This window comes from Scomber japonicus, chromosome 19, assembly GCF_027409825.1.
Source record: "Scomber japonicus isolate fScoJap1 chromosome 19, fScoJap1.pri, whole genome shotgun sequence".
NCBI classification, from domain to species: domain Eukaryota; kingdom Metazoa; phylum Chordata; class Actinopteri; order Scombriformes; family Scombridae; genus Scomber; species Scomber japonicus.
In genome coordinates, this window is record NC_070596.1 from 25917885 (window position 1) to 25941466 (window position 23582).

The 23582-nt window shown below is 41.4% G+C and overlaps 1 protein-coding gene across 3 annotated transcripts in view; it reads right to left on the bottom strand.

The window, feature by feature from the left end:
- Positions 1–938: 938 nt before the first annotated feature.
- sec31a (SEC31 homolog A, COPII coat complex component) overlaps positions 939–23582 on the bottom strand; it is a 30242-nt gene continuing 7598 nt past the window's right edge. The window contains exons 9-32 of one of the 3 annotated variants that reach the window (XM_053340030.1): positions 22417–22578; positions 21696–21713; positions 19172–19324; positions 18860–19090; positions 18240–18314; positions 17636–17680; positions 17417–17458; positions 16732–16773; positions 16259–16300; positions 14765–15130; positions 14382–14559; positions 14101–14279; positions 13344–13470; positions 13084–13229; positions 11761–11934; positions 10596–10856; positions 9368–9472; positions 8307–8415; positions 6020–6445; positions 4232–4287; positions 3451–3738; positions 2725–2844; positions 2567–2638; positions 939–2013 (exon numbers count right to left, since the gene is read on the bottom strand). In XM_053340030.1, coding sequence (XP_053196005.1) covers positions 1834–2013; positions 2567–2638; positions 2725–2844; positions 3451–3738; positions 4232–4287; positions 6020–6445; positions 8307–8415; positions 9368–9472; positions 10596–10856; positions 11761–11934; positions 13084–13229; positions 13344–13470; positions 14101–14279; positions 14382–14559; positions 14765–15130; positions 16259–16300; positions 16732–16773; positions 17417–17458; positions 17636–17680; positions 18240–18314; positions 18860–19090; positions 19172–19324; positions 21696–21713; positions 22417–22578 — 3597 coding nt within the window. In that variant the 3' untranslated portion in view covers positions 939–1833. The remainder of the gene's footprint in view (positions 2014–2566; positions 2639–2724; positions 2845–3450; positions 3739–4231; positions 4288–6019; positions 6446–8306; positions 8416–9367; positions 9473–10595; positions 10857–11760; positions 11935–13083; positions 13230–13343; positions 13471–14100; positions 14280–14381; positions 14560–14764; positions 15131–16258; positions 16301–16731; positions 16774–17416; positions 17459–17635; positions 17681–18239; positions 18315–18859; positions 19091–19171; positions 19325–21695; positions 21714–22416; positions 22579–23582) is intronic. The other 2 variants (XM_053340033.1, XM_053340031.1) reach the window with 2 other exon arrangements.

Genomic DNA, 23582 nt, shown 5'->3' on the forward strand with positions numbered 1-23582 from the left:
CTAAAAAAAAAAAACCTGGCCCTTTAAGCATTTTTCTGCTTCTTATTCGGACTTTTAAACAGTTTTATTTGCTGCATGCAAGCTCATTAATGCATTTAACTGTAGAAAGAAAGCATGATTTTTTGTACTTTTAGTAATAAATTGTCGTCTTTATAGCATTATAAGATATCTGAGCTTTCATGTAGTGCACGAGAAACTGAAAAAAACACTATAAAGACGAATAAAGCTCTTTTTTTTATTTTAATGATTGCATGACGACGCAGTTGTTATCTTAAAGCATGCTAGTCTGCTAATAATCTAATTTAATCTAGATTAGCTCGATTCTCTAAATTGATTATTTTTAATATCTCAAATGTAGATAGAAATGCCCTTAAAAATCTCTGAGTCTCCCTTTAATGTTCCTACTTTATTTGTTTTAATTTAATTCATAATGCCTCAAAATCATGAAATAAATGTATCAGTTTGAGGAGATTTAATGTTTAGAGTAGCTTATTTGTAGGTTAATGTGTTTTTTAAAATTAATTAGTCTTTAGCCCTTTTATTTATTTGTTGCTTTCTGCAGTCGAGCTGCAAAAATCAATCAATACAAAATCCATCAGCAACTATTTTAAATATTCAATTCTTCATTTTGAGGAATTTTCATAAGAAAAAATGCTGAAATGTAAATATTTTCTATTTTATTTTTGTCCTCTGAGAGCAAACTGAATATTTTTTGGGTCGTAAACAAAGAAAATTAAAGTTATGTGTCAATTAATCGATCGATAAATGATTAATTTTGATAATAAAATCGTTGCTTTAGTCACTTTTAAAGCAAACAGTCTGATAATAAACTGATTATTTTGGGTTTTGGACTGTTGGCAGAACAAAACGAGACATCTTTTAATCATTTTTTTTTATTTTGAATAATTTTTCTTTAGAAAAAATGCTAAAATGTTTCTGGTTCCAGCTTCTTAAATGTATAATTAATTCATATTGTTGAGTTGTGAACAAAACTAAATTAGAGCTGCAACAATTAGTCAATTAATCCATCAACTAAATATTAATTTGCGGCTATTTTGATAATCAAGTCGTTGCTTTAATCAATGTTTAAAGCAGAAAATGTGATTATTTATTATTTGTCAATTTTCAACTGAATATTTTGGATTTTGGACAAAACGAGACATTTCAAAACGTCACTCAAAAATCTAAAAGTAAATATTCGTCAGATTAATCGACAATGAAAATAATTTTACTTGCATCTATAAACAAAAACATTTGAGGTTAAATTTTTGGGGCTTTTAGGAACATTCATCACAGTTTTCTAACATTTTAAAGACGAGAAAATAAAGTCACTAACAGATTAAATCCATAACGAAGAAAAAACAAAACAACGTTAATTAGTCGCAGCCGTATTTTTACAACATCTGGATCTCAGAGTTTACTTTCACCACTGAGTGCGACTGATAGCATGGCTTGTGTTTGAGTTGAAAACATTTAAAAAAAATAAAAATTAAAAAAAAGGAGCAATCCGTAATATTTAGCGCCATCTAGTGGTGAAGTTGCAGATTGCAGCAGCAGCCGACTGAATCCTCTCTGCCAGGTCCGTCCCGCTAGATGCTGCTAAACTCTACGTACTGCACCTTTAAAAAAATAAAAAATAAAGAAACAAAATGGCACAAAGAAGAATTGAACAGTAATTTCATACATCTCTGGATTCTTCATCGTTAATATTTTAACCGCTGTAAATATCCAGCTCGAACCATCGGACCCGTCGACGCTTGTCCGCTCGTCCGAGACTCAGAGGAGTGGTTGGGGGATATTTTTGTGTGTTTTTGTTTTTTTTTAAACTTCAGCTCAGACCCCGAGTTTGTTGGCTTGTGTCAGCACGACCTTGAGGACGGGCATGAAGGCCGACGTCTCGCTGAAGTTGCTGCTACTGACGATGTGAGTGTGGATGTTCAAACCCTCGGCGTAGGATCGAGACTCGATAGTCCGGGCGATGTTGTGAAGTCCTCCGACGATGGCGGGAGAGAGCTGCGGAGAAGAGATGACATTAACCCTCGAGTCAAGGAAGGAAGGGAAGGAGGAAGGAAAGGAGGGAGGAAGGAAGAAGGAAGGAAATGAGGGAAGAAGGAAGGAAGGAAGGAAAGGAGGGAGGAGGGAAGGAAGGAAGGAGGGAGGGAGGAGAAGGAAAGGAGGGAGGAAGGAAGGAAGGAGGGAAGAAGGAAGAAGGAAATGAGGAAGGAGGGAGGGAGGAAGGAAGGAAAGGAGGGAGTGAGGAAGGAAGGAAAGGAGGGAGGAAGGAGGGAAGGAATAAGAAAGGAAAGGAGGAAGGAAGGAAGGAAAGGAAGGAAAGGAAGGAGGGAGGAAGGAAGGAAGAAGGAAAGGAGGGAGGAAGGAAGGAAAGGAGGGAGGAAGGAAAGAAAGAAGGAGGGAAGGAAAGGAGGGAAGGAAGAAGGAAGGAAAGGAGGGAGGAAGAAGGAAGGAAAGAAGGAAGGAAGGAGGAAGGAAGGAGGAAGGAAGGAGGAAGGGAGGAAAGAAGGAAGAGTGAAAACAGACGGGGTCAGATGAGGGTCTATAAACTCACCGTCTGCTCTCTCAGTTTGTCGTAAAGAGCCTCCAAACGTTTGTTGGCATCATCGAGCTTCCTCTTAGTTTGCTGTTAGAATAAAAAGAGCGAGTTAGACAAACTGATGAAGATGAAGATGATGATGATGATGAAGATGTTCTTCAGCGTTAACTCACGGGATCGGTAGCTACAGCCAAACACTTCTGGATCAAACCCTCGAACGTGGTCTTGAGGATCAGATGCTCGTCAGGAATCGGCTTCTTCATGATCTTCTCAGCGGGGATCGACTGCATGGGCTGGAAGGTCAAACAAGGTCCAATGACGTCATTAAAATGTCTAGAAGGTGATGATGTCATCGGTCGAATGATGTAATTAAAATGTCTAGAAGGTGATGATGTCATCGGTCGAATGATGTAATTAAAATGTCTAGAAGGTGATGATGTCATCGGTAGAATCATGTTCACAGTTTAATACAGTAGATTTAAAACTGAATAAATGAGGACATTAAATCTCAAAATTAAAGGATAATTTCACTTTTTTTTAAGACGTCACCTTTGACCTTTAGGAATATAGACAATGTCTCAATGTCTCATATTTAAAAGGACCAAATAACAACTCTTTAATTAATCCAGAATAAATAAAGATTATTCATTTACTATTTTTTAATCATTTTAAGTCATCTTATAAGAAAATGTATCCACACAGTCTGTGATTCCAGCTTCTCACATTTGATTATTTTCTGTTTTTTCTTTTTTTTCTTTCCTATGATAATAAACAGTTGATTTTGGGAACTTTGGCCTTTAGGAATAGAGATTTCACCATTTTCTCACATTTAAAGGACCAAACTACTACTTTTTAATGAATCCAGAATAAATAAAGATGAGTGTATGTTGCAGCTCTACCTGTATGATGTCTCCTGTCGGGGCTCCTGGTGCTCCCTCCATGCTGGTTTTGGGCATTGCGGGGTTCATAGGTGGAGGAGAGAACTGCTGCTGCTGCTGCTGCTGCTGCATGCCTGAGAACGGGCCCGCGTTCGGCCCCTGGCCCGCGTTCGGCCCCTGGCCCGCGTTCGGCCCCTGACCCATCTGCTGAGGGGCTGACACCGGCTGGGCCTGAGGGTCGCCGCCCAGCGGAGCCATGATGGGAGCGGTGATGGGGGTAGGAGGGGTGTAGTTCCCTGGGATCATCGGCTGGATAACGAGACATGTTGGATTTATTTTAAAATGTGTGTTTATTTGTGTCTGAATACAGACGGCGATGAACAGGAGTCAGGAGGAAGGAGGGAGGGAGGAGGGAAGGTAGAAGGAAGGAAAGGAAGGAGGAAGGAAGGAAGGAAGGAAGAAGGAAGGAAAAGGAGGGAGGAAGCAGGGAGGAAGGAAGGAAGAAGGAAGGAAAGGAAAGGAAGAAGGAAGGAGGGAGGAAAGAAGGAAGAAGGAAGGAAAGGAAAGGAAGAAGGAAGGAGGGAGGAAGGAAGGAATGGAAGGAGGGAAGGAAGAAGGAAGGGAAGAAGGAAGGAAAGGAGGTAGGAAGAAAGGAGGGAGGGATGAAGGAAAGGAGGGAGGAAGGAGGTAGAGAAGGAAGGAAAGGGAGAAGGAAGGAAAGGAAGGAAGAAGGAAGGAAAGGAGAGAAGAAGGAAGGAAAGGAAGAAGGAAGGAAGGAGGGAGGAAGGGTTTTTATGTTTACCTTCTTCTTAGATGATCTGCTCAGAGCTGGAGGATCGTTCCAGCCGTTCTGAGGCCCTGAAAGAACAAACATCTCAATCATTCTCTCTCTCTTTCTCTCTCTCTCTGTTACACATATTTATTTAATCTTTTTAAATATGTTTGATCAGTTTTTGTATTGATAGATTTGATTGAAAGGCTTGACAGATGATTCCAACTTTAAATCTACGATGGTGCATTGAGTGATTGATTGATTGATTGTGTTGCAACTTTAATAATAATAAAACTATTGTATTTAGATTAAAATGATACGTTTGTAATTATTTAATGATTTAAGTCATTTTCATTGATGGTAAAATTCATGTTTTCAGTAAATCAGTTCATGCAAAATGCCGACAGGAAACAAGTCGTCTTTATTTTTAGATGTTTGATTCCAGAAAGCTGATAATTTATAATCATGATCCTCCCTGTTGTCTTCATCCAGGTGACCTCTTTTATTTTTATTATTCAAACTTAACTGCTTTCATCCATCTAACAACAAACTGTTTCTACTGAAGCGCCATGAATTAAAATCTAGTTTATATTTATAAAGCTGTTAAGTTTGGATGGGGGAGCCTGATGATGATGATGATGATGATGATGATGATGATGAACTCATGACTGTCACTGTTGAGTTTTGCTGAAAAAGACAGACATTAAGTTCTAACATCACTAATTTTAACTTTCTCTGTCCGCACTGACCTGATTTTATCTCCTGAAGATGATTAAGACCAGGCATGTCCAAACTATTCTATAAAGCTTCATGTAGCTGCAGGTTTTAGTTCCAACCAGTCAAGAGCAAACCATTTGATCAATCAGCTGTTTGAAGACTGAGATCAGCTGATTAAATGAATCCAGTCTGGTGTGCTCCTGCTTGGTTGGAATGAAAACCTGCAGCTACACGAACCTTTATGGAATAGTTTGGACGCCCCTGATTTAGACGGTAGAAAATAATAAATAAACATTTTTATTTTAGAGAAAGTTAAAATCAGACTTGTTGGTGTTTTATTCTATAAAGCACAGTCTGTCTGTCTTTACTGCTGTTTGATGTCTGCAGTGAATATAATGACCGATAACAGACTTTTATGCTGTCTAATTAATATGAATTAATAATAACTATAACTTTAAAATAACTATCAACGTAAATTCAGTAAGTTTATATTTAATGATGCATTAATATAATTAAAAGTTAAAATATATGGAAAAATATTTAATTTGAATGAATAATTCAAAATTTTGTATTGACTTTAAAATGATGAAATAATTAAGTTTAAAATGCAACTGTTAAAATGTAATGAGGCTTCTTTAAAGTTAAATTGTTTATGAAGTAGAAACTGTAAATATTTAAGCAGCAGATATCTCATTAATAATGACATCTCATTATAATATTCATATATAGTACTCTAGTCCTCCACTTATAGAGGACTAGAATACTTCTGCACATATGAAAGTATTATAAAGCCTTCTATAGAGAAATATAATTAATAAACTCATGAACTAGCTATAAGTAATACACTTTTAGAATAAATATAATTAAACTCTTGAACTAGATATAATTAGTGAACTTTTGGAAGAAATCTAATTAATAAATTATTGAACTAAATCTAATTAATAAACTGTTAAACTAAATATAATTAATAAACTGATGGATTAATACAGTTAATGAACTTTTGGACTAACTATAATTAGTAAGTTTTTGGACTGAAACAGAGGAAACGGTGCCCAGAGATGAGCAGACAGAGTCAGAGAGGATGATCAGAGCCGTGCAGACCTGTTCTCTGAGAGGCGGGGACCAGCTCAGGGTCGAGCTGTGTACCTGAGACTCCGCTCGCTGGAGGAGGAGGAGGCATGTAGGACACAGGAGATCCTGGACCGCCATGCTGGAAAGACCCTCCGGAGGAAGGAGGAGCAGCATAGGAGGAGGCAGAAGAAGAAGAGGCAGCAGCAGAGGAGGAGGAGGAGGCGGCGTTTGGAAAGAAAGGAGGATGTGAAGGAGGAGAAGAGGACAAACACTGGCTGATGGGAGGATGTACGGAGTAGAAAGGAGGCGCAGGCTGAGAGGGGACGGGCTGCTGCGTGTACTGAGAGAGAAAGCCGGGGGGTTCGGCAGGAGGCGCAGCAGCAGAGGAGTACTGAAGAGGCTGATAGATAGGTGTCCCCCCAGCTCCAGGGGGGTAATGGTTGACCTGGGGGTAAGCTGGGAGTCACACGGGATACAACAGATGTTAGAGAAATAAACTCTTATAGGTTAAAGGATGAGATTCTCTGTGTTTCTCTTCTTATTATTAACTCATCTCATGACTGGAGTCAAACTAACAAAGAACTGATCTACTTAGGAGTTTTATATGTGAGTCTGAACCCTGATATATCTTATATATTTTACACACACCACCCTTGTCCTCTAAAAACTGCACTGGCTCCCCATCTCACACCGTATACAATTCAAAATCCTCCTGCTCACCCACAAATCACTTAACAACCTGGCCCCTACCTCACAGACCTGCTCCACCACTACCCCCCCTCCCCCCCCATGGCTGATACAGAAACAGTCACATGTCCATCAGAAAGAGGGGCGCTTTCACCTCTTATATTCTTTATTTTTGCACAACTGACCACACACTGTTTATTCTATCTTAACTGTTTTCTCTCTCCAGCTCTTCTTTTTCACTCTGAATGCAACTATTTTCTATCTCAAACGAGTGCAACACTGTGACTGCCTTTTTTCAGGAGATGCTGTCTGAAAATATGCACGATTATCTCCATATTTAAACCATTTCACGCCTCCCTCCTCTCTGTGACGGTCAGTTTTCACTCTGCCTTTGAGAGAAGCCGATTGAAACAACTATAAACACATTTTTATGTCTGATGTTGTTGGAAAAAGCGTCATAAGAACTCTGACTGACCAGAAACTGACCTTTTAGTCTTTGGAGCCGTTTCTAAACAAGCTAACGTGACTGTAATGTTCATGGTGCTGCAGGAATGTGTCACATAGTGCAGCGGTGGGACGAACTGATGGGTTATAAACAGGCGGGGAGTTCTGGTCCTCTGAAATGAGGCCAACCAGGAAGTAACTTAGAACTGCATTCTAGCAAAAGGCCACCAGGGGGCGGCCGTCTCTATACAAGTCAATGGAGAATTCACCAACTTCTCACTTGATTTCTAACCTCAGTAAACGTTTTCAAAATGTGTTTATGGTCTCAATCGCTAGTTTAAAGCCTTCTTCAATGCAGTATGATGTTCATTTGGGACATTTTGGCCTCTCTGATTTTATATGTGACGATAAAGCAGGGTATGCATTAGGGCGTGGCTACGTCCTGATTGACAGGTTGATTGACCAATGTCCTCGAGATCCAGCCCTCGCAACCATAGCAACCTCCCCGCTCCGCCCATGGCCCCCGCCTCATGCCCATATAAGTAGAATCTGTGTTTTTATTTTTCCCAGCATGCACCTGAAATTTTCAAGATGGCGCTGCCTAGATTAGAAACTATTGGCTTACGAGCAGCAGTCCACAAACCGTCATGGATGTTACGTCCATTTCTTTTATACAGTCTATGTTTATAAATAGCTTTTGAACAATAATGGAGGTCTGTGGCACAGAGGAATAATATATATGAGGCTTTAGATGCAAATACTTTTAAGTAGATCAGTTCATATTTGGTTTGACTCTGCACATGAGATTTGTTAACAATGAGAAAAATCTAGAAAACCTGCAGCTTTATCCTTTAACTGTATCATGCAACAGGACAGACTGTAGAAATATAAAGACTAGATATCAAACAGTGCATGCTAACGTGCTTTAAGTTTAGCTCAAGACTCAAAACAGGCAAAGAAAAAAACACACTAAAAATAATATTCATACCACAGTGTTAGTGAATAATATTAATATTAGAGAATAGAGCAGATATTTTTATAGGAGCCAAACATTTCTAAAATGAAATGTTTGCCACAGTTGTTTATAAAACATCTTTAAGAGACGGAGATGCTTGATGAAAGATTCCTTTTTTCTTTCCTCTAAAGTCAAATATCGTTGTAGTAAAGGAGTTTGTAAAACACTTACGCTGGTACTGATGGGAGTACATGTAGGCAGGAGTGGTGGAGGATGGAGGTGGAGCAGCAGCAGCTGTGCCGGGTGCTGGCATCCCGTACATCGGGTTTGGAGGTTCGACCTGCGGACACAGAAAGAAAAAAGAAAAATATGAAACTGGATTTTAAGATAAAAGATAGAATAAGTGACCACTGAGTTCTATAAAAAGAGGATGGAGCTGTGTTGTTTTCCTCTTTATAAGAATAAAGTCAGGTGTTGAGTGAGGGCAGAATAGTCCTGAGTTAAATTAACCTCTTCTGTGGGCGTGAAAATTAAATTAAATAATATAAAACGGCAGCATGCAACTACAGTATTTAAGTGATGTTATGTTTGATTGTGAGGAGCAGCAGAGGCACACAGATGTTAAGAGTGTTAAAAATGATTTCCAAATGGAGTTAAGAAGCAAATGAGAGGAGTAACGAGTCGTGTCTCAGAGTGTCAGAGGAGCAGCAGGAGGTCAGGTAGTAGTGATGGTAGTGAGGGAGGGGGGGGGGGGGGGTGTTACCACAACAACCAAAAAAAGAAGTCTGGGCAGTACCACAGCATCCAAAACAGAAGCTGGGGTTATCACAGCAACCAAAACAGAATTCTAGGCGTTACCACAGCAACCAAAACAGAATTCTGGGCGTTGCCACAGCAACCAAAAAAGAATTCTGGGCGTTACCACAGCAACCAAAAAAGAAGTCTGGGCGTTACCACAGCAACCAAAACAGAAGTCTGGGCGTTACCACAGCAACCAAAACAGAAGTCTGGGCGTTACCACAGCAACCAAAACAGAAGTCTGGGCGTTACCACAGCAACCAAAAAAAAAATCTGGGCGTTACCACAGCAACCAAAAAAGAAGTCTGGGCGTTACCACAGCAACCAAAAAAGAAGTCTGGGGTTTCAGGCATTAGTCAAAACAATAAAAAAAACACAGTTCTGTAAATTGAATAATTAAAAGAAGTCCACAATTAGTGTAAAAACATCAGTAAGCATCAGTAAACATCAGTCGTGGTGGTGTGTGTCGGGGTCGGTGGGGCGGGTCAGTGTACCTGCTGCTCTGGGGCGTTTCCTACTTGCAGAGGAGGAGGAGGAACATTGGGGAGGGCTGTGGGAGTTTGGTTACTCCAGGAGGTGACAGTGGAGGCAGCCCTCACCTGAAGCACACAAAGACACACACAGCACATACCAATGATGGCTGCACCATGGAAAGGAGGAGGAGGAGGAGGAGGAGGAAGAGGGGACACACACCAAAAAAACACCACAACAAAAGCACTGGACTAGTAGACAGAGCCAGGGTTCAAATTACAGGAACATTAAAACGATTGTATGTTAAATAATCTGCATTATTTTCTAGCTTTTAAGGAATCAGGAATGTGATTTAAACCCCGGCTAGAATGGAAATAATTAAATTAATGACATGATTACAACACAACAGCAATGAGCACACTTCAGATGATTAGTTAGTATGAAACCTGGAGATGTTTTTTAACCCTCCTGTTATCCTCGAGTTAAGGAATGAAGGGAAGAAGGAGAGAGGAAGGAAGGAAGGAAGGAAGGAAGGAAGGAAGGAAAGGAGGGAGGGAGGGAGGAAAGGAGGGGAGGAGGAAATAAGGAAGGAAGAAAGGAAGGAGGGAGGGAAGAAGGAAGGAGGAGGGAGAAAGGAAAAGAGGAAGGGAGGAAAGAGGGAAAGAAGGAAGGGAGGAAGGAAAGGAAGGATGGAGGAAATGAGGAAGGAAGAAAGGTAGGAGGGAGGGAGGAAAGAGGGAAAGAAGGAAGGGAGGAAGGAAGGAGGTGAAAAGAGGGAGGAAGGAAGGAAGGGAGGAAAGGAAAGAAGGAAACAAGGAAGGAGGCAAAGAAGGACAGAGGAAAGAAGGAAGGGAGGAAGGAAGGGGGAGGAAAGAAAGAGAGAAGGAGGGAGGGAGGAAAGAAGGAAGAAAGGAAGGAAAGAAGGAGGGAGGAAGGAGAGAGAGAAAAGGAGGGAGGGAGGCAGGGAGGGAGGGAGGGAGGGAGGAAGGAAGGAAGGAAGGAAGGAAGGAAGAAAGGAAGGAAGGAAGGAACAGTCAAAACAGACGGGGTCAATTTGACCCGGGAGGACGACAGGAGAGTTAAGAGGAGAAAACAGGAAGAAGACCAGTCTGCCCTCATTTTTTAATAATCCCCTTAATCTGTGTGAGTCCTGATGTTTTAAATCTAAACAGCAGCTTTCACACAGATTAAGATTAAAGTAAAAAAAAAAATAAAGTTGAATCGTTGTAAAGTGAAGTCAGAGGAACATACTGGTTGATAATACTGCTGCTGTGGAGGGGCGGAGGCGGGTGTAGGCATGGGTGCAGGAGCTGCAGGGGTGGGCTGAGGCATCATGGCGGGTTGGACCGGAGTGAAGGGGTGTCGGGGCAGAGACGAGCCGTGCTGCTGAGGAGCTCGAGGAGCCGCCAGCTGAGGTCTCGGGGTTTGAACCGGAGCTGCGGGAGCGACGGCCGCCGCCTGCTGCTGACCGAGAGCTCGGCTGAGACGATCACGGAGCTGCTGCACGGCGATCTAGAGAGGAGAGAGGAGAGAAGACTTTGATTAATGTGTGTGTGTGTGTTTGCATTTCTAAGCACAATGAAGCATGAGGCTGATACTATACTCGGGAAAGGAGGGAGGAAGGAAGGGAGGGAGGAAGGGAGAAAAGGAAGAAGGGAGGAAAGGAGGGAGGAAGGAAGGGGGGAGGGAGGGAGGAAGGAAGGAAGGAAGGAAGGAAGGAAGGAAAGAAGGAAAGGAGGGAGGAAAGGAGGGAGGAAGGAAAGAAGGAAAGGAGGGAGGAAGGAAGTGAGGAAAGGAAGGGAGGAAGAAGAAAAGGAGGGAGGAAGGAAGGGAGGAAAGGAAGAAGGGAGGGAGGAAGGGAGGAAAGGAGGGAGGAAGGAAGGAAGGAAGGAAGGAAGGGAGGAAGTTTTCTAGTATTTAATTTCATCATTAACTCTACGTTCAGCTCTGCTTCAGGTTTCTCTTATATTGTTATAAAGCAGAGTTTTTCCTTGCTGCTGTCACTAAGTGCTGCTCATGTGGGAATGTTGGATCTCTTTAAATTAAATCAAATTAAAGAGTACTGTCTAGACCTGCTCTATAAAAATAAAATTGAATTGAAGTGAATTGAATCATTGGTCATTTCTTTTGAACTTGTAGGAAGATTTTTTTTAAATACAGAAATAGAAAAAAACCTCAAACACAAATATTCTGCTGAAGTCAAACATCTGAATTCCCATTTCAAGTAAATGCAGCATTAAACTATAGGGGTCATCATAAATGTAAAGGTGTGTCCATATTTTAACTGTTCCACCATGATGTGTGTTAATAAGGAATGATTTACTATATCTTAACTCCTCTTTTTAACTAAATTACAGAATCCTTTCCACACTGTCTCCAAACTAACCTCCATTTGAACTGTGTTACGTATATGTACCTGGTTGGTGTTGTCAGGCAGGTATGTGATGGCGGTGGACAAGCTGCCCTGTGAGGCCAGTAAGCCGGCGTACTGACTCATCTTCTCAGCCAGCAGGATGCCGATAGCAGCGGGACCCGAGTGCTGAGTCTGCTCGACCGCACGCCGCATCACCACCACCTTCTCCACCAGGTCCTGAGAGGAGGAAACATTTTATATTAACATGATTAAAGATGAACATTAAAGCTGCAGGAACATTTTTTAGGTCATTTGGGGGAAACCCAAAATTAGTCATTTTATAGGTTTTTATGGTTGTTTTAACTGTTTTTACTGATCCAGCATTCATTTACAGTCACCACCATAGACTGTATAAAAGAAATGGACGTAACATCCGTGATGTCACCCATTGGTTTGTGGACTGCTGCCAATAGTTTCGAATCTAGGCAGCGTCATCTTGAAAATTTCAGGTGCATGCTGGGAAAAATAAAAACATGGACTCTACTTATATGGGCATGAGGCGGAGTCATGGGCAGAGCGGGGAGGTTGCTATGGTTGCGAGGGCTGGATCTCGAGGACATTGGTCAATCAACCTGTCAATCAGGACGTAGCCACGCCCTAATGCATACCCTGCTTTATCGTCACATATAAAATCAGGGAGGCCAAAATGTCCCAAATGAACATCATACTGCATTGAAGAAGGCTTTAAACTAGCGATTGAGACCATAAACACATTTTGAAAACGTTTACTGAGGTTAGAAATCAAGTGAGAAGTTGGTGAATTCTCCATTGACTTGTATAGAGACGGTCGCCCCCTGGTGGCCTTTTGCTAGAATGCAGCTCTAAGTTACTTCTGCGTTGGCCTCATTTCAGAGGACCGGAACTCCCCGCCTGGTCACCACACATGTATATAAGTTCAATATTTATGCTAATTTTAGCTCTGTTTTGGTCTCACATCAACTCCTGAGGAAGATATCTGTCTCTGTAGCTGCTCTAAGCTCTCCATGCTGATGGAAACTGCAGTTAGGTGATCATTTTCTACAGATTTCTCACATCGAGTTCCACCTTAAACATTACATTTTTTTATATATTCCATGCATCAGTAAATTGTTTCCTTTCTCCTTACACTTGTAACAACTTAGTTTTTCATATTTTTGTGTAGCTTTTGTATGCATTTGTCTGTATAACTTTACTTTATTGGCTCCTTCTGCACATTTCTCTTGTTTTGGTTATTGTTTGCTTGCCCTAATCTCACAAAAATTCTGCATTTTATTCTTGTATTATACATCTTTTCATCTTTTACATGCAGCGTTCAATGCAGCTGCTGAGTCCCTGCTTCCTACACACCTGCAGAGACAGAGGACAGTGTCCGTCCTGAGCTCTGGTCCAACAGGACACGAGTCTCTCCACGTTGCCGGCACAGATGTAACACAGACAGGCCTGAGCTTGAAGCTGAGCCTCCTCTGCTGCCTCCAGACGGCCCCCGAGGAGGTCTAACGGACAGAAAACAGTCAATAAGAGAGCACAGACTTATTTAAATGTAATAAAAGAAGGCAGAGAACACACTGATTAAGGTGGAGGACAGGAATGAATGATCTTAAACTGACCACAGAGGGATGAGAACTCCTCCGGCTGAGCGTACGTCATGACGGCAGCCAGAGCTTCCTTCCAGTTCTGCAGCTCGCACGTCTTCAGGATGTCGTGCCAGTCTTTCATCACCACGGCGCTGATCAGCTGCAGCAACAAAAACAGTGATGTCATCGATTAGTAATAATAATAATAATAATAATAATAATAATAATAATACACAGAAAACATTAACCTTCCTGTCGTCCTCCCGGGTCAACCCTGTCTGTTTTGACTGTCCCTTCCTTCCTTTCCTTCCTTCTTCCTTCCTTCGTTTGTCCTCCCTCCCTTCCTTCTTCCTCCCTTTCATCCTCCTTTCTTTCCTTCCTTCTTCCTCCCTCCCTCCTTTTCTTCCTTCTTCCTCCCTTCCTCTCTCCTTTCCTTCCTTCTTCCTTCCTTCCTTCCTTCGTCCTCCCTTCCTTCCTTCCTTCGTCCTCCCTTCCTCCCTCCCTCCTTTCCTTCCTTCTTCCTCCCTTCCATCTTTCTTTCCTTCCTTCCTTCCTTCTTCCTCCCTTCCTTTCTTTCCTTCCTTCCTCCTTTCCATCCTCCTTTTCTTCCTTCTTCCTCCCTTCCATCCTCCTTTCTTTCCTTCCTTCCTTCTTCCTCCCTTCCATCCTCCTTTCTTTCTTTCCTTCCTTCCTCCCTTCCTCCCTTCTTCCTCCCTTCCTTCCTTGACACGTGGACAACAGGAGGGTTAAGTAGCATTGAAAAAAAAAAAATCGTCCTCCTGGTCGTTACCTTGGTGATCTTGCTGTGTGTCTTTGTGAAATACTTCTTCTGGGTTTTCTCCAAGAGATCGGCCCCGCCGGCGATGGCCAGGATGATGCTGTCTGCCATGCGGTTGTCATGGAGACAGAGCTCCACGGCTCCCTCGAAGTCTCCGGTCAGCAGAGCTTGCGTGATCAGCCCGTCCACATCTAACAAGCAAACAAACAGAAAAGGGTGAATATTTTTCAAACTCTCTCTGCCTGAAGGTGATACTCTGTAGATGTTATAAAGTCTTGAAGGAGTGAGATTACCTTGACTGATGCTCAGACTGACTCCTGCTGGATCGGCCACGGCTGGAGCGGCTACGGCTGGAGCGGCCACGGCAGGGGCGGCCGCGACTGGAGCTGCAGCTGGAACCTCAGCAGGCTCCTCGACTGGAGCCGCCGTCTCTGCAGGACTGAGCTCTTCCTCCACTGGTGCTGCTGCCGTCTGAAACACCAAAGAAACTTCCTGTGATGTCTCATGTTTACTCTTCTCCTTCCCTCATGTGTTGTTAGTTTAAAAAAGCCAATAGAAGAAGAACTACACTCTATATTATGCTGATATATGAGCAGCATAAGCAAAATATTAACATCTAATGCTTCTTCCTGCTGATTACATTAAAAACAATTCATACGCAGTGATGACGATGTACCTCCTCTAAGGGAATCTCCTCTTCCTCTCCCTTAGCTTCCTCCTCCAAGGCGATCTCCTCCTCCTCCTTTTGATCCTCCTCCAATGGGATCTCCTCTTCCTCCTCTCCCTCCTCCTCAGCCTTCTCCTCTGATAGAACCTGATCCACGCTGGCCTCTAGTTCTCCGGTGAGAGCGTCCTCCTCTGGATCTGCGGTGGCCGGCTCTTCGGTATCGGGGGCCGGAGTAGAGTCCAGATCGAGCGTGGCGGCGGGCTGAAAGAGGTTAGCGGCGGCGATCATGTCGAACGCCGCCTCGGGATTATCGGCGGGTGGCAAGAAGCTGAGATCCATGACAGGCGGAACGACGGCAGGAGCAGGAACTTCCACCTAGATGCCAAAAGAGGGATATGGAGTCAAAGTCTGGGACTATACATGGAGAACTGGGACTCAGGATAAAGTCAGAATATGATGATATACAAGTAAGTGCAGCATTAAGTTTAGATTCATGGTTTGAGAAACAGAAATATGATCATGCACGATACAATAAGACCAGAAGAGGGAGCAGCATCAAGAAAAAGAGATCAAACCTGAAGCTGAATGAATTAATCTCCAACTTCCTCTAAGTAGTAGTAGTTTTAGCAGCAGCAGCAGAGATCGAGCCTCATCTTTACAAACACTTGCAACACTTCCTTATTGCGAGACCGGAGACAGTTCACGGTTCAGTTTGTCACATTTCAGTAAAGAAGTGAAACAGTGCTGAGAGTGTTTCTGCATCGTCAGTGAAAGGATGAGAACGGCACAGCGAGCAGAAACAAACGCTGAGCAGCCGAGTGTGTTAAACAGATATTTGGAAGCTTCTCAAGTCATTATGAAAGCAAAGCATTCACTATTGGGGCCCAGCTTGGGAAAAAAATGTCACCATGTGCATTTTTAAAAGACTATTTGAAGTGTTTTAAAAATGATTTGTGTTTGTAAAGAATGATAACGTCATTACAACAGGATTATATATTAAATAACTACAAGGAAAGGGAGGAAGGAGGGAAGGGACAAAGGAAGGAAAGAAGGAGGGAGGGAAAGGAAGGAAGGAGGAAGGAAGGAAGAAAGGGAGGGAGGAAGGAGGGGAGAAGGAAGGAAGGAAGGAAAAGGGGGAAGGGAGGAAGAAGGCAGGAGGGAAGGAAGGAGGAAAGGGAGGGAGGAAGGAGAGAAGGAAGGAAAGGGGGAAGGGAGGAAAAAGGTAGAGGGAAGGAAAGAAAGAGAGGAGGAGGGAGGGAGAAAGGGAAGGAAGGAAGGAAGGAAGGAAGGTAGGAAGAAGGAAGGAGGAAAGGGGGAAGGAAGGGAGGAAGAAGGTAGAGGGAAGGAAAGAAAGAAAGGAGGAGGGAGGGAGAAAGGGAAGGAAGGAAGGAGGAAAGGAAGGAGGGAGGGAGAAAGGAAAAGGAAGAAACAGTCAAAACAGACAGGGTCAATTTGACCCGGGAGGACGACATGAAGGTTAATGTAAAACGCATTTTAACGCACCATCGGAGGCTCAGCAGGTGTTTCCTCCACAGCTGCTGAAATCTGTTGACAAAAAGGAGACAATTATTTAAATCAAGTAGGGCTGGGTGATACGGGCAGAATCAAATATCACAATATGTTTTACCAAATACCTCGATATTGATATTTTTTGATAAATAACCATCAGTAATGTGAATATAATGACTCAGTGGATAAAGGCAGGTAATAGAACAGTCTGTTAAGCTCAGATAATGACATTTTTACTGTAATGCAGCTTTTAAAAGCAGGAGAAGATACTTATTCCATATCACCATATTACGATATCCAAAATTTAAGACCTATCTATAAAATATCATAATATTAATTTAGTAACCAGACCTAAAACAAAAGTTACAGGTCACACAGTATCATCATTTCTCCCTTTACATAGTTATAATGTTAATTATAGTAGTTGTCATGGAAATGATACTGTAATTAGACGGAGAAAAACTCACCATCGGAGGCTCAGCAGGCGTTTCCTCTACTGCTGCTGGAATCTGTTAACAAAAAGGATGCAGAATATACTTTGAGCAAATACATACATACTACGAATATGAATTATAGAACTGATTTTAAACTTTTAATGTTTATTTTTAAAACTCTTAACGGCCTCGCCCCATTGTATTTATCTGAGCTTTTAACTGTTCGTAATCCTGGTAGAGCTCTGAGGTCAACAAATCAACTCTTGCTGGAACGGCCCAGGTCAAAGTACAAACACTGGGGTGACCGAACCTTTTCTGTCGCTGCCCCCAGGATCTGGAATAAGCTCCCCACCGAGATGCGTACTATTTCTGACCTGGGTCTCTTCAAGTCCAGGCTAAAAACCTACTTTTTTAGGATGGCTTTTAATACCCAGTAGTATGACACTTTTATCTTATCTTATCTTATTTGATTTTGTTGTATTTTATTGCTTTCACTGTTATTCTATTGTTTCTAATTGTTTTTACTTATTCCTCTCTTTATTTATTACCTGCTGTAAAGCACTTTGGTACACCGAAAGGACTGTTGTAAAAGGGTTGTATAAATAAAGTACATTTACATTTACATTTATATATGTAGTTATAATAGAAAGTATACTGTAATTACACAGAGATTAACTGCTCTCTAAGGTTAAGATGCACTTTAAGGGTTTAAACGCACCATCGGAGGCTCAGCAGGTGTTTCCTCTACTGCTGCTGGAATCTGTTGATGAAAAGGAGACAATAATCATGAGATAAGACACTCAATATATTTTTGAGTAAATAGTACCATATCATATTTATTGAATGTGTGTGTCATTTTAACTTACTAAATATCTCAGCAAAGACTATCATAATTTCCCCCTATGGATATATATAAGTTATTATAGTGGAAACAAACCTCCATCTGAGGCTCAGCAGGCTTTTCCTCAAGTGCTGCTGAAATCTGATAAAAGAAAAGGACACAATTATCATGAGATATAAGGACAGACACTTTAAAGCTACTCTTACCTTTCTTGCATTTCACACAGCACTTTATATAAACTTGAACAGCAACAATCCCTCCTCCCTCCTATGTCCACCCCCCGCACTACAATAAAATGTTCTGATATACTTTTTTTTTTCCCCGTGTCCCACTTTTGTCGGCCACTGTCAGTCGTTACTGTCTGTTCACGGCTATCTCTGTGGATCATGGATGTATTATAATGCCGTGGATCCACAACAGACTGTCTTCCGGTCGGGGATGCACGCGATTACGTAACACTGAAGGGGAAAACAGGCAGGCCGGAGTTTTCAAAGAATATTATAAGAATGGAATAATGATAAGTTTCTATGCCTGGTGGATCTCTTCAACATTTTAGAGTGCCATTATCTTATTAATAGCATTTTAACCTAAACAAAAAAAATGTGTAAAAATGTAACAAAGGTAAGGGTAGCTTTAATAAAGTATATAAATATATATTAATACACACAGTAGGCTTGAATACATTCCGCCTGTGTCTCACCTTCAATGCTAACTCCTCTTTGTTGTATCCCAGAAGCTCCAGGAACTTGCTGCGGAGGTCACTTTCAAAATTAGCCTGAAAACACAAAAAGGTCATTTAAACATCGACTTCATTATTAATTTTAACCTTCGTGTCGTCCTCCCGGGTCAAACTGACCCTGTCTGTTCTGACTGTTCCTTCCTTCCTTCCTTCCTTCCTTCCTTCCTTCCTTCCTTTCCTTCCCTTCCTCTTTCTCCCTCCCTCCCTTCCATCCTTCCTTCTTCCCTTCCTTCCATCCCCCTTCCTCCCTCCCTCCTCCCTTCCTTCTTTCCTTCTTTCTTCCTCCCTTCCTTCCTTCCCTCCTTTGCTTCTTTCTTCCTCCCTTCCTTCTTTCCCTCCTTTGCTTCTTTCTTCCTCCCTTCCTTCCTTCCCTCCTTTCTTCCTCCCTTCCTTCCTTCCCTCCTTTGCTTCTTTCTTCCTCCCTTCCTCCCTTCCCTCCTTCCCTCCTTCCCTCCTTTGCTTCTTTCTTCCTCCCTTCCTCCCTCCCTCCCTCCCTTCCTTCCTTCCTTCCTTCCTTGACTCGAGGACATGTCCTGTTATATTCACATTAATTTAAATAAACTAATAAACAGATTTGGTACCTTGAGGAAAGACCAAACAGTCTTTTCGAACTCGTTCCCGGCGGCGTCGACCTTCTCCTGGCAGAACTCCACGAAGCTTCCCGCGCTCAGCGTCGCCTGCAGCTGATCGGAGCGCTTCAGGAAGTCCGTCTCCGTGACAACCTGACTGACGTGCACGACGTGTGAGGTGGGCTGCTGCGGCTGCTGAGGGTTCGGCTTTGTGTTCTCCAGAGAGACGAGCTTCCCGCCGAACTGAGGAAGGGAATAAAAGAGTGTGAGTGGATCTGATGAGAGAGAATAGAGTCGGTCGGTTTGAGAAGTGAAGAAACTCACAGCGAACGAGGCTCCGACGGGTCTGCGGATCCACTTCGGAGGCTTCTTCAGAGGGTTGATCGTAGCCGGGGGGGCGGCAGTCTGAGGAAGCTGCAGCGGAGGCAACGTTTGTCCCGTCCCGAAAGGATCCATGTTCCCGAAAGAGTTACTGATCTGGAATATAAACACACAGATATCGTATTAAATGATCGTTAACCCTTTCACGCACAGTCATCACTACAGTGGAGCTATTCAAACAGCTGTTTTCTTATATATGCATGATGTTATTGTCATGTAATGTAATTGGATGAATAAGAAAAGTTATTTTTAAAGAGAAATAAGAACATTTGGGGAAAAAGATCCTGCCTCGGTTATCATGATTGAATGAAACTGTTCAAATAATTGGCTTTATTCTGTTGTTTTAATTATTTTTGGCCTCTTTAAAGTGTCTTACATGTACTCCTACCCAAACTTTATTCCAGCATTTATCATGTTTTACTCACAGGACTATTTTTTAGCAACTTGTAACTGGCTTTTTGTTATAAAGTTATTAAGACCTCCAGTGAATAAGTAATGTTATCTGATGCAAACACTTACAAACACAAAAATCCTGACTGCGGTAATCCTAATTCATGCATGAAAGGGTTAAATTATTACTCAATTTTAAACATCACAGTAAAACACACTTATTGGTAAATTGAGAACAATACTTAAGTTTTCTCTGTGGGAATAAAAAAATTGCTTCTCTATTCTCCACAGAAAATTGTTGAATCACTATTTTTTATCTTTAATCTTTTATAAATTAGCTGGTTTTTATTCATATTTACAGTATAAAAGCTTTATTACAGTTACTACCTCCCTATATATGTAATCTCTTTTAACCCTGAAGTCAAATGTTATTGGTATTCGCTCACAGAATAAGTTGAATAATCTGAAAAAGCCCTTTAAATTAGATTCTTTACAACCACTACAGCTGTTAAAAAGCCTTATTTCTTATTTTAATTGATTACAAATGTTTTTAACTTCATCTTAATATTGCTTTTACATGTTGTTGTTATGTTATCATCGTTCTGACATTATGTTACTGTTACTGAGCATCTTTCTATATTTACTCACTATGCTGCTGTAACACTGTACGTTTCTCCATTGTGGGACTAATAAAGAAATATCTTATCTTAAATCACCTTCTGTCTCAGACTACAGTTTATCAGTGGCAGCTTCCTCCTCCTCCTCCTCCTCCTCCTCCTCCTCCTCCTCCTCTTTCTCTGAGCCTCCACTCCTCTTTGTTTTCTCTCTTTGTGTGTTTTATATTTTTAGTTAATTAATAAACTGGCTTTTGTTTCATCTAATTCAGCCTCCTTATTCATGTTCATTCACCCTAAAACCCCCAAAACCAGTCACAACACTGTCTGAATGTTCAGTAAATGATAATAATATAATATATGTACATAATGCACATATAATAATACAATGAAATATACATATATCCCTTATATATGTATATGCATGGTTATATATCCCCAAAAGTACCAAGGTTCATATACATAAATAATTAAATCCATTACAAGAATCATATATATGTTAATATTTATGCCTCAGTTTTATATTAATTAATCATCTTATCTTTAAATATATATATATTTTTTTTAAATCTATGTTGTATGTTATATGTATTTTAAATTATTTTCAAGTATATTCCACAAATGTACTCCTTTAATTGATATATGATCTTTACTTTGTCTGTCAAAGCACTTTGTAAACTGTGTGTTTTAAAAAGGTACTATATACTACAAAGCTATTATCACTATACTTATTACTATATAATATAAAGCTATTATTATGATTATTATTATTAGTATTAGTAGTGTTATTATAATCATCATCATCATCATCATCATCACCAGAGTGTGTTAATTTTATCTTCAATTTCTGTCATAATTTTGAATCTTCAGATCAGCCGTCAGTGGACGAGATGTAAGACAAGTAAAGATTTCACCACTCTTCTCTCATGATCGTCAGTATTCATGTCAGACGAGATGACGACTCAGTTCAGATCAGATGTATGCAACAATAAAAGAAAAAGAAATGTATGTGTGGAGGTTGTTTGAGTTCAACAGCAGAAAGAAAAAAAAAATGCCCCAAAGCATCAAATCATCTCGGAGGATCTGAGAAGGCGTCGATAAAAAGAAAAGAAACAAGAAAAGAAAAATATAAAAAAAGACGAATAGTTGCTTTTAACATACCAAGATCACTGTGATGTGTTTGAGTCTTTACAGTTTATTTTTAATATTCAGTTCATTTAATAAATAGACGGCCAAATAATCAATTAGTTTATTTATTTAGCCTTCTATTAAAATAAACTGAATATGTTTAGTTCTTGGTGTTGATTGTGATTTAAAAAAAAGGTTAATTTTGGACATTTTATAGATCAAACTTATTAATTAATACAAAAATCAATTAATAGATTAAATCAGTAGTTAAAATAATCATTAGTTGGAGTTATAATCTGCTGATTTTCCAGGTTAACTATAAAATAATCACCTACCGCAGGTCCTCCAACAGGCTGTCAATCAAACGTCACACAGTTTATTTCCACACAGTAATTAAATTTAAACACTTTATAATATTTTATTTTATATTTCATTATTATAATGAGGTTAAGCTTCTATCTTTTATTCACACACATGTTTAGTCTTCAGGAGGTTTATTTTAAAACCAACTTTGCACTCATAAGGATGAAAGGAAGGAAGGAAAGAAGGAAGGAAGGGAGGAAGGGAGGAAGGAAGGAAGGAAGGAAGGAGGGAGGGATGAAGGAAGGAAGGAAAAAAGGAAGGAAGGAAGGAGGGAGGGAGGGAGGGAGGGAGGGAGGGAGGGAGGGAGGGAGAGAGGAAGGAAGGAAGGAAGGGAGGGAAAGGAAGGGCAGAAGGAAGGAAGGGAGGAAGGAGGGAAAGGAAGGGCAGAAGGAAGGAAGGGAGGAAGGAAGGAAGGAGGGAGGGATGAAGGAAGGAAGGAAAAAAGGAAGGAAGGAGGGAGGGAGGGAGGGAGGAAGGAAGGAAGGAAGGAAGGAAGGAAGGGAGGAAGGAGGGAAAGAAGGAAGGAAGGAAGGAAGGAAGGAAGGAAGGAAGGACAAGAGAAAGGAAAAGAAGGGAAGAAGGAAGGAGAAGGACGAAGGAGAAGGAAGCGAAGACGCAAAGGAAAGATGGAAGGAAAGAAGGAAGGAAAGGAGGGACGGATGATGTTTAGTCTCCGGGAGGTTTTATTCTCACCTGGTCGGCGTGTCTCTGGCTCTGCGCCTGGTTGCTTCCTCCCATGATGGAGTAGATGTCGATGTGTCCGTCGAAGCTGGCGGCCGACAGAACCGCCGGGTTCCTCGGACACCACTGGATGTCAAAGCACCACTGACTGCTGGTGGGAAGCTCGTACAGAACCTGAGGAGGAAGAGACGGTGAGTTAGTTACAGACAGACGACTGAAATCAGTGTGATGGATGATAATCTGAGTCAGGGATGGAAGGAAGGAAGGAGGGAAGGAGGGAAGGAGGGAAGGAAGGAAGGAAGGAAGGAAGGAAGGAAGGAAGGAAGGAGGGAAGGAAGGAGAGAAAGGAAAAGAAGGAGAAGGACGGAAGGAAGGAAGGAGGGAAGGAAGGAGGGAAGGGAGAAAGGGGAGAAGGAAGAACGGCAGGAAGGCAGGAAGGCAGGAAGGAAGGAAGGAAGGAAGGAAGAGAAGAAAGGAAGGAGAGTTGAAAGGGTAGAAAGGCAGATGGAAGGAAGGAAGGAAGGAAGGAAGGAAGAGAAGACAAGGAAAGAAAGATGATAGGAAGGAAGGAAGGACAGAAGGATGGAAAGGAAGGAAGGAAGGAAGGGAGAAAGGAAGGGAAGAAGGAAGAAAAGAATGAAGGAAGGAAGGAAGGAAGGAAGGAAGGAAGAGAAGACAGGAAGGAAAGATGAAAGGGTAGAAAGGCAGATGGAAGGAAGGAAAGAAAAGAAGACAGGAAGGAAAGTGGACCAGACCCCTCGGTGGGCCGACAGTGAACAAAAATGGAAATAAAAAGCATATTTTTTTTATTGTTGAGCAGCTGATACACATATTTATATATTCAAATGTATACATTTGAAAAAAAGCGTAATATTCATTCACGCATATTCAAGCATTTATATTCTATAAAATGTTCACCTCGACCATAAAACTGTGATTGTGAATGTCTTTTTTTCCACAAGATTAATCAAACATGTAGTCAGAATATGAACAGTATGTAAAGGGTTAAAGGTCGGTATATCGCACAGTAGAATAAATAAATAATATTGCACTTTTATAGCAGAGGATTGTCTATGAAGCTTTAGATTCAGTTCAGTATAAAGAAGCTTTAAGATGGAAACTATTCATGAGTCTGTGTGTGTGTGATTGGTCTGTAGCTCCTTCCTGACAGCAGAAGG